A 10,986-nucleotide genomic window follows, 5' to 3' on the forward strand; every position below is an offset into this window, starting at 1 on the left:
CCACAAGAGGCGTGATAAATGAGCATAATTCAAATGACTCTGTATTCAATTGGGTAGTCCTTCAACCAATCAGACCACAAGAGGCGTGATCAACGGGCAATGACCCATCGCTTCTCCGTCATTGTGTTAAACCCTCGAATAGCGCTCCAGGTGGATAAGCCAGTCTGTGATTGGTTCCCGCAAAAGTGTAACAGAAGCAGTAGAAATTCATGTACAGGTTTCCAGTACGGAGCCCCGCACATGACATGCAAGAAAAAAAAAGTAAAGCGTGCGCACGATTTACTATTTCGTTCCCTCTATTTATAAATCGTGCGCACGTTTTACTAATTCGTTCCCTCAAATTGCTAAATCGTGCACACGATTTACTAATTCGTTCCCTCAATTTATAAATCATGCGCATGATTTAGCAAATCGAGGGAACGAATTAGTAAAACGTGCGCACGCTTTATAAATCGAGGGAAACGAAATAGTAAATTGTGCGCACGATTTAGCCTACTAGTTTTTTATTGCATACCATGTGCGGGGCTCCGTATTCCAGACTGAGTTGCAGAGCGAAATTAAGTTTGGCTACTTACACACCCTGAAAGTTACCTCCGTTTTTGCCGCTTACTCTTAAACATACCCAGGTATGTCACATAACCTGCTTTCTGGAATACCCCCCAGGCCTGGTCCTCTCTCGTCCTTCACCAGTGTCGCTCGTCCTTATTTGCCTCTGTGCTCCCTCATGAGAGGACTCGAGACAGGTGTTACGAGATTTCCGGTTTCTGGGATTTTCGGTTTCACTGGGAGGAGCCTACATGAATATTCATAAGATTCGTCCGCATGGGCGTGACGCGCTTGAAACTGAAAATTATAGTCAACACTTCTCAAATCTCCACACATTTTAGGATTACAGAGAAAACATTTATTGAGAAAAGGTAGTCAGGTTTCAGCAACAAACTAACGTTAGTACAACTGTTATTGTTCAACACTTTATTGCTTGCAACTTGCATTGCTTTATTTATTGCAATTGACTGATTCATAACGGTTCGAAGCTTCATGATGCCTTGTTTTGAAATGGTCATCACTATATAAGTCGTTATTTAGGGTTTTTTTGCACACAAAAACTATTCTCGCCGATTCATAAAGTTATTTTAGAACCACTGTAGTGAGATGGACTTTGTAACGATGTCTTTAGTACCTTTTAAGGGTCTTGAGAGTGAACCGTGCATTGTACCAATGGAGGCCTTTCAGAGCCATCAGATTTCAACTAAAATATCTTCATTTCTGTTCCGAAGATGAACGGAGGTCTTACGGGTGTCGAACGACATGAGGGTAAGTAATTAATGACAGAATTTTCATTTTTGGGTGAACTAACCCTTTAATCTAAACTTTTTAATGTAATATTTAATCATTTATTTAACTCCTTCATGCTATGGAGTAGGCTAACAAATGTAATGCACTGCTCTGATGGAAAACATTTTCATATAGTATGGTATATGTCAAACACACACACACACACACACACACACACACACACACACACACACACACACACACACACACACACACACACACACACACACACACACACACACACACACACACACACACACACACACACACACATAGGTTCACAGGGCAACACATGGTGAAAAATTATTTAATAGCCTTGAATTAGCTTTTGCCTTGCATTAAACCAAGGCTTTTACTTCCCAAAGAAGACTTAAGAATGTCACAAAATCACAACAGTGTAAGGTACAAACAGTTTATTAGTTTATTACTTCTTTAGTTTATTACTAAAGAAGTTTAAGTCTCACAAGATACAAATGCCCACACGGGAACTGACATGAATGTAGACTCGTGTCAGTTTACTACGTTTACTTCTGTATCCTACTTACTGTGAATGTCAATGTGTGTAACGTTAATCATTCATGTTTGTAATCAAGACAAAGGCACAGAATAAAAAAACAACTGAAAATTAAAAAAATAATAATAATAATAAAAATAAAAAAAACGTTGCAAGCAATAAAGTGTTGTACAATAACAGTTATACTAACGTTAGTTCGTCGCTGAAACCATAACCTTTTCTCAATAATTGTTTTCTCCGTAATCCTAAAACGTGTGGAGATTTGAGAAGTGTTGACTAAAATTTTCTGTTTCAAGCGCGCCACGCCCAGTGAAATCGAAAATCCCGTAACACCTGTTTGCCTCGCAGGTGACGCTCATTCTTAATCACGCGCACCGATCTCGCTCCTCCTCTCACGTCTCTCGCTAGTCAACCTCGCCACACACAGTAAAGGACATTTTTTGTATTAATTGTCACAATGCTCAGTATTAGAGCAGATTTATGGTAAGTTTGATGCTGAACCTTTGGGTGGGGATACAAGTCTTGGGTTTAAATATTAACAGTTATTTGTGCGTTACTCTCTCGGTTGAGGTGTTGTCTGGGACTGTGTCTCAGTCATATGGGGATCGCTTTATAAGTCACTGTCAGTCTGTACCTGGTTCACACTGTTAGGTAGACTGGGTAAACCCAGCCTGATCTGCCGGCGATTTGATTTCGTCCTGCAACTCACTCTGGAAACCTGTACATTAATTTCTACTGCTTCTGTTACACTTTTGCGGGAACCAATCACAGACTGGCTTATCCACCTGGCGCGCTATTGGCGGGTTTAACACGATGGCGGATAGAGAAGCCATGGGCCGTTGATCACGCCTCTTGTGGTCTGATTGGTTGAAGGACTAACCAATTGCGTACAGAGAAATGTTTTGCTTTTTTATCACGCCTCTTGTGCAGTATAAAATACATAGCAGACTCCCCAGACCAATGTTCAATCTTAAATTGAGCTTGGTCTGGTGATAGCCAGACAAACTGTCAGGTTCAACAAGCTTGGATAGCAAACAGAACCATGCAGCGCTCAATAATGTCTGTTTTGTTGGTCTTGGTTCTAGTGGCTCAGGACAGGTAAGGTTTTAGAATTAAGTTTTGTTTGAAAAGTTGAGATCATTCTAGCCTAAATACACTGCTTTGTTAAATAGGATTTCTGAAATTGGAACATGGGATGCCCTTTGAATACAAAAAGATATGGATGCATAAGATCAGTCTTTTTTAAGCATTACATCTGCTGCATACTGCTTTTCCTCATTTGAGTCGGTAAAGTATTTTAATTCATTACAGATTGGCTGGTGGACTAGAACATAAATCTTATGACTACTCAAAGTACCACACCATGGATGAGGTGAGATTATCCTGTACTTGCTGCTGTTGATCCACATTGATTGATTGATACATTATTGATCTGATAAATCTCTCCACACAGATTTCAGCCTGGATGAATCAGATCGAAAGGGAAAACCCAGACGTTGTGTCCAGCATGATGTATGGACAAACTTATGAGAAGAGGAACATTACATTACTGAAGGTGCGTTACTGGATAGTTCAATACTCTATTTGTTATCAACAAATACAAGACAAAAGCTGTGTCTGAAATCTCATACTTACCAACTTTATACAGTAGTAGGTGAAAAACAGTAGTATGTCCTAAAAGAGTAGGCAAAAAGTGCCCAGATGACCGACCACTTCTGGCAAGATTCTGAAGTGTGCATACGATGAACACTATACTATCCATGAGGCCACGTGAGAGGATTAATTTTATTTATTTAGACTTAGAGAATGCATTTCAAACACCCTAATCATTATATTTATTAAAGGGTTAGTTCACCAAAAAAACAAAATTCTGTCATTAATTCCTCACCCTCATGTCGTTCCAAACCCGTAAGACCTTTGTTCATCTTCAGAACACAAGTTAAGATATTATTGATGAACTCTGAGAGCTCTCTGACAATTTAATTGACACAAGGCTGAGAAAGTAAGGAGATTGTTAAAATAGTCCATGTGACTCCAGTGGTTCAACCTTTATGTTATGAAGCGACGAGAATACTTTTTGTGCGCAAAAAACAAACAGTTCAAACATAGAAATCAGAAGCGCTGCACTGTTTTTAACAATGTCTTTACTATCTTTCTGGTCCTTGAAAATGGTAATGGGGGGGGTGTCTATGGAGGGGTCAGAGAGCTCGCTGATTTCATCAAAAATATCTTCATTTGTGTCGGTCTTACGGGTTTGGAACGACATGAGGGTGAGTAAAAAATTAGAATTGTCATTGTTGGGTGAACTATTCCTTTAGAGAAGGGGGCTCCAAACTCCATCCTGGAGGGCCGCTGTCCTGCAGAGTTTAGCTCCAACCCCAAATAAACACACATGAACCAGCTCAGTGTCTAACTAGGGACTTGTAAGCAGTGTTGCCACAGTTACTTTGAAAAAGTAACTTAGTTACTTTACAGATTACTTGATTTTAAAAGTAACTAAGTTACTTTACAGATTACTTGATTTTAAAAGTAACTAAGTTAGATTACAAGTTACTTTATTAGTTACATTCATCAGTTGCCAACAACACCTCTGCAGCCTCAACATAAAAATGACAACCGTTTTTGCCAACACTAAACATAAAACACTAAACATAAAACCCTAAACATGTTAATGAAAAGGTACAAATTACTTTGTGTTCTTATTAAATACAATTATGAAAAACATTTTTAATTTATATATGAATGTAAATAATGATATGGGCCTACACAAATAATATAAAATTACAAGATTTATATTTTATTGTAAACATAATGTGCAGCTCTGTAAAGGGACAACAAATATTTGATCGATCCATGAGAACAATATATTTTTTAATAATCTTTAAGTGCACAAAACTATGAAAATATATGAAACTCTTCAAAACAGAGCGGCAACAAAGCGCTTATGCGCATCCCGGGTGCAGAATGATGCGCTTAAAGCAACATGGAATCAGAGGGCGCAGTGCAGCGCGAGTGCACATTGAAAAGTTCACGGCATAAAGAGAAGATGAGCGTTGAGCCCACAAATCCTAGTCTACTATGTAGCCTATATCGGTCCAAACATTCACTGATTATTTGTTTCTTCACAGTTTTTAATTCTGGTTATTGTGCGTGCGATGCTAATTAATAGTCCTTGTGTTGTCACCTGAGTAGCGAGCACAACATCTTTCAGAAACCGCTAGATAAACTCCTGGAAGATAAATTATTTTATCAACATATCAAGTATTATAACGGGAATATATCATATGGAGTGAGCTTTACCGTGCTGCTGACTGGAACCGAACGCGACGCGCAGTTTTGCTGAACGGAGAATGATTGACAGCTACAGCGGAGGAAAGACATTCAGCTATGGAATGGCTTTAGATGACTTTGTAGGCTACTAGCAAATAATAATATTCTAATAATGATTGCTGGCGGATAATGTGACAATATATATTTCTGATGATTATTTAATTATCACGACATGCCTAATCTGAGCAAGTGACTGCCTGTCTTGAGTTTTGTCGAAAGACGGAGGCGGCCGCCTCGTAGTTCTCTATGCAGGAAAACCCTGCTGAGACTAAACAAGAAAGCAAAAATATATATTTTTATTAAGGAAAATGACAAAAAAAGTAACTCACAGGGACTTGGATAAGTTACTTTAATCTGATTACTGGTTTGGAAATAGTAACGCGTTAGATTACTCGTTACTGGAAAAAGTGGTCAAATTAGAGTAACGCGTTACTGGCATCACTGCTTGTAAGACACGGATTAGCTGGTTCACGTGTGTTTATTTGGGGTTGGAGCTAAACTCTGCAGGACAGTGGCCCTCCAGGACCGAGTTTGGAGACCCCTAAGTTAAAGCTTAGATAAAACCACACAACTCCATTCAGATTACATTTGACCCCCTTACTAAAAACTTTTGTGGTGACCAAGATGCAATGATAATTGTTGCACTTTATTTTACAGTACTTACAGTGTACATACCCAAGGGAGTACTGTAATATGAGGTAACTACATGGGTTAAGGTTAGGTTTAAGACTAGGTACAGGGTTAGTACCTATAGTTATTAGCCAGTTATTGTATGTACATGTGGAACAGGACTGTAAAATAAAATGTTATATTACAAGGTACTAAAAAAATGCCATGGTATTACCATAGTACTTAATTTGTTCGCATCTGATATGCAGATCGGCCTCAACAGCACAACACCAAAGAAAGCCGTTTGGATGGACTGTGGGATTCATGCCAGAGAATGGATCGCTCCAGCTTTCTGCCAGCATTTTGTTAAAGAGGTGAGACAGGGAACTTATTATGAAGAACACCTGAAGTGTTATTCCCAGAAATATCACATCCATTATGTCACATGCCAGGCCATACTGTACTGCATGGCTGAATCCGAAATCTCCCCTTAAACTCTCATTCACTATTCCCTACGTTTGTCCACTAATATAGTTCACTTGAAGGAGTGAATGAATACGAGTGCGTGAAGTCGAACAGCCGTTGTGTGTACACTCGTTCTTGCGGTGCAATGTGGGATTGAATGAGTGCACTCAATAATGTCCACTATGTTTTCGGACACCACTACAAATGGCTGTCCCTTCAAATAGTGTCCTATTTGAGGGTATAGGGGGCGATTTCATATTCAGCCCATGTCTGTCAATGCAATGCCACTGTTGAGTTATGATGCTTTTCGGACTCAGGAACAATTTTTTCTTCAAAAAATGCTCTGGATTTTGATGCTTACGGTACTCTTTATTTCTACTTGAGAATTACAAATAGCTCACAAATATTGATATTCCCACTGTAAAGTTCCTATTGTAGTTTGGTTACCCTAATAATGACACTAGAGAAAGAATTCACAAAGTATACATCATTCATAAAACATTTAATATGCTACAATTAAACAATCAGCTAATGCATGTGCACAATAAACAGAGAAAAGTGAACGGCACAGTATTTTGTGTAGGCAAAATAATCCAAAATAAGTCTTATTTTTTATTATGATGGTTATATCGATATAAGAGTTCAATTTGTGTTTGTATGTTCCTCCACATATAAAGCTTAATATTTATATTTAATCTGAAAAATAAAAATGTATTTAACTGTTTTTATGCTGAAAAAGATCCTGGGCTCCTACAAAACAGACTCGAAGGTGAACACGTTATTAAGAAATCTGGACTTTTATATCACCCCAGTGCTGAACATGGACGGGTATATTTATTCCTGGAAAGATAACACCGTGAGTTTCATCCATTTGAGTACATCTATATGACATACATTTGATGAAGGTAAAATATCTGTGAATATCAGATGTTTAGCAAACATGATGTGTTTTAAAGACTCGACTATGGAGGAAGTCCAGATCACCAGGCTCTGAAAACTGCACTTGCTTCGGCACTGATCTCAACCGCAACTTTTACGCTAACTGGGGGAGTAAGTAACATTTTCCTTTTCAAACAACATTTTTTAATGGTTTTAGTTTTTGTTTCAGCTATAATAAACCACAAGAAAGCATGGCATTTTTACAAGCAATTTTTGTGCCAAAACAATTTCCACAAAAAAAAAATAGATAACTGAAAGAACTCTTTGGCATCTGAAAAATGTAAATACCAGCTATATATGAGAGATAAGGGTTATAAACATGACATAACAGCACTCAATGTACTAATCTTGTATTTTCCTACATCTCCATCCTCTGCATGTCATAAATCGCAGGCGTGCTTAAGGTGGCAGAGATAAACCTAATGTTGAAAGAGTAAACAAATACAAAGTTACAAGGATAATCCCTCATTCTCATTTGCTGTGAGTTTGCAAAGTAGCTCTGATTCATGATACTGCAGTTTTCAGGAGCAAAACATGCAACCAATGCTGCTAACAATATATACAGTGTATACTTTTACACCTACACTGATGTACAGTACTGTCAAAAGCATCAGATCATGATCTAGTCCATCTGTCTTTGTTCATATAGTGGTCGGGATCTCCAGGAACTGCTGTTCCGAGATCTATAATGGCCCGACTGCTCTGTCTGCGCCTGAGGCCAAAGCCGTCACTGACTTTTTGGTAGCGCATCAAAACCAAATGCTCTGTTATCTCACCATCCACTCGTTTGGTCAGCTGATCCTCGTCCCCTACGGACACCCCAACATCTCAGCACCCAATTACGATGAACTGGTAAGAAGAAGTGTAAATACTTTTGGGAAAAGTTAGGATTGGGAGACTTCAAGCGTACCATACACTGTTTCGAATTAAATGTGCACTTCTGTCAATGTGTTTGCAGATGGAAGTAGGTCTCGCTGCGGCTAAAGCCATCAAAGCAGTTCATGGGAAGAGCTACAAAGTGGGCACTCCCCCTAATATGATATGTGAGTATGTTTAAAATGATTTACAATCGTACAACATGAAGACAGTCATTCCAATGGCCTAGAATAAACTGTTTTATTGCACATAATGGTGATTATGTGCCATTTTGAAAGTGCATGACCAGCCAAATATTGTTCATTTTAGTAAACTTGACCTGAATACCTGAAAACAGTGTATCTGTTTTATAGTGGCATTGGTAAGCAAAACGTCAGCTTTTTTGTGGTGTTGCATTTTATACAGATGCACCGATACGAACATTTTGGCCAATACTGATAACCGATAATTCTTGAAAGCCGTATGTATTTGATGTATTTAAAAAAGTCGATAACCAATATATTGGCCGATAAATCTAATTCCAAATTATATTTCAAGCAATTCAAAACCATCATGGCGAGCAGTGCACATCTGAAGTGTCTCAGCTGAAGGAAATAATCCATTATTTATCGGCTTTAATATATTGGGCTATTAATGATAACATTAAAAATTAAAATATATCAGCCGATACTGATATGGTGGCCAATATATCATGCATCCCTTGTGCCAATATCAAGTAGAGATGCAAAATATATAGTTATAGGACGATATTTGATATTTTTTAATTTAAAAGAATCACTCGGTTTCGGATATTTAATTGTGCATGATCATTTTGTCTATTTTTACATTTAGATTGCATCATCAAACACTCACTTAAATGTTCTTATTGCCAATATGTAAACATCTTATAATGAAACATAAAAAAACGAGACTTTCTTAGTCGTCTATTACCCCTTTTCTACCAAGGCAGTTTGAGTGCTGGTTCGGAGCCAGAGACTAAATTTTCCAAGTCCCCTAGTGTTAAACAGTTGAGTTTTAACGTTTTCGAATCCATTCAGCTGATCTCTGGGTCTGGCGGGAGCACTTTTAGCATAGCTTAGTGTAGATCATTGAATCTGATTAGACCGTTAGCATCTCGCTCAAAAAAATGACCAAAGAGTTTCTATATTTTTCCTATTTAAAACTTGACTCTTCTGTAGTTACATCGTGTACTAAGACCAGTGGAAAATTAAACGTTTTTTTAACCGATGGAAAATTAAGTCAGATTTTTGGCAGGAAAATCAAATACTGTAAAATTAAAATCATGTGACGTTTACACACGCTCCAGAGAGCATCTCTTCCCGTTCCATGACAAAACGAATGCTTATACAATGTTCAGGATGATGCCGAAAGAGCCATTCTGTACTTAAAGAGACAGATCTATATAGTCCCTACTCTCAAATATACTTTATAATCAAACTATCATAACAGTGTCATTTTAATTGCCTCATCTGTCGACATGATGCTGGCGAAATGCAAAGCAATGGCAGAACATCCATTCTTACACTGTACATTATGATACTGTGGTGTTTAAATTTAGCCTACTAGCATTTAAAACATTTAACTTTTGATTATTGTTATATATTAAGACTTATTTAGACAACATTGCAATTAATTTAAATATCGAACATTTATTGGTATCACAACATTATAAAAATATGAAAATAATGATCTATATTGGTCTGTTGCATCGCCCAGTGAAACATAAACAAAAAAATAATTGCAAGCAAATCACTTGTGACAATGCTTCAATTTTCTCCACAGATGCAAATTCTGGTACTTCAAGTGATTTTGCCAGACTCATAGGGATCCCATACTCCTTCACCTTTGAGTTAAGAGACAAAGGGCAGCGCGGCTTCATTCTACCCGAGGATCAAATCCAGCCCGCATGTCAAGAAGCTTACCAGGGGGCAATGTCCATCATAAACTACGCCCATGATCAATACTGAATCATTAATGACATTCTAATACTTTTATATATTGTGATATTGTCACAGTCACGTCAGGCTCCTAATGCTGTCTTCACGTGATATCGGAATTATCGTAAATACGAGTTTCCTAGGTAAAAATTGCACATGAAGGCCCTCTGATGTCGTGTTTACCACTGGGAAGTTCGGAAATAATTTTGATACCCCAATTCCCGAGATGGGCGTGTCATAAACTTTAACATCTGTAACGGCCACCTGGAATACGGTGCAGGATGTTAATGTTGTTGTGCCTTTAAGATGACCGCTTCTATGGTGCACGCTGTTTTTATGTGAGCGCGCACGCATGTTGAGTGTGACGAGAGCCGACTGGTGTTTCAGTTTATTAATGTTACCTTTCCCCTTTGATTTTGTAACGTTTTTCAGAGTGTTTTCTTTCATTTTCCCCTCACTCTTTTTACATGTATGGGAAGAGTGTATTCTTTTGTGCGAACCCTTTATAAAGACTCGTGGGACTACCAGTTCATTTTGACCAGTGTCGTTCTTCTCGCCTCCTGTTTCTTATGTTTTTCGTCTGGGCAGACTTCACCCTCTGGTAGACGTTACATGTGGTGGCGGGGAGAGACTGCTGTGGCAGGTGTGATTTTATTGTTTTTTTTTTCCAAAACAGCTAGGTCGTCTTGTCTTGACATTAATGTAGTGCATATTTACATGTAAGAGTAATCATATGAAGCGTATTGTATGTTTGGTACACAGCGAAAATAGCCTGCATTCGACTGAAATTACAGAACCAGCAGAAAGCGGACTATCTGGAATGTTTATATGGTTGTCGGTGCATGGGACACTACAAATGGTTGGTTTTAATTAGATTTTCCCAATAAATAGGCAAGAATAACCTGGTGTCCACCATGATTCCTGTTCACTCCGACAACAAAGCACTTGAATGCAACAAGCTCGTAATCACGACTTCTAAAG

At 38.2% G+C, this 10,986-nt stretch overlaps 1 protein-coding gene across 1 annotated transcript; it reads left to right on the plus strand.

Annotated features, from left to right (window-relative positions):
* Window positions 1-3,212: 3,212 nt before the first annotated feature.
* LOC307123422 (carboxypeptidase O) lies at window positions 3,213-10,035 on the plus strand (the record flags this gene model as incomplete). The annotated part of the gene is made up of 8 exons (XM_079811953.1): window positions 3,213-3,221; window positions 3,303-3,404; window positions 6,058-6,162; window positions 6,993-7,109; window positions 7,210-7,303; window positions 7,842-8,044; window positions 8,151-8,235; window positions 9,851-10,035. 8 exons carry the CDS (start codon window positions 3,213-3,215, stop codon window positions 10,033-10,035), a joined length of 900 nt encoding a protein of 299 aa, XP_079668079.1.
* Between the last annotated feature and the right edge of the window lie 951 nt (window positions 10,036-10,986).

This window comes from Gobio gobio (assembly GCF_949357685.1).
Source record: "Gobio gobio genome assembly, chromosome: 3".
NCBI lineage: Eukaryota > Metazoa > Chordata > Actinopteri > Cypriniformes > Gobionidae > Gobio > Gobio gobio.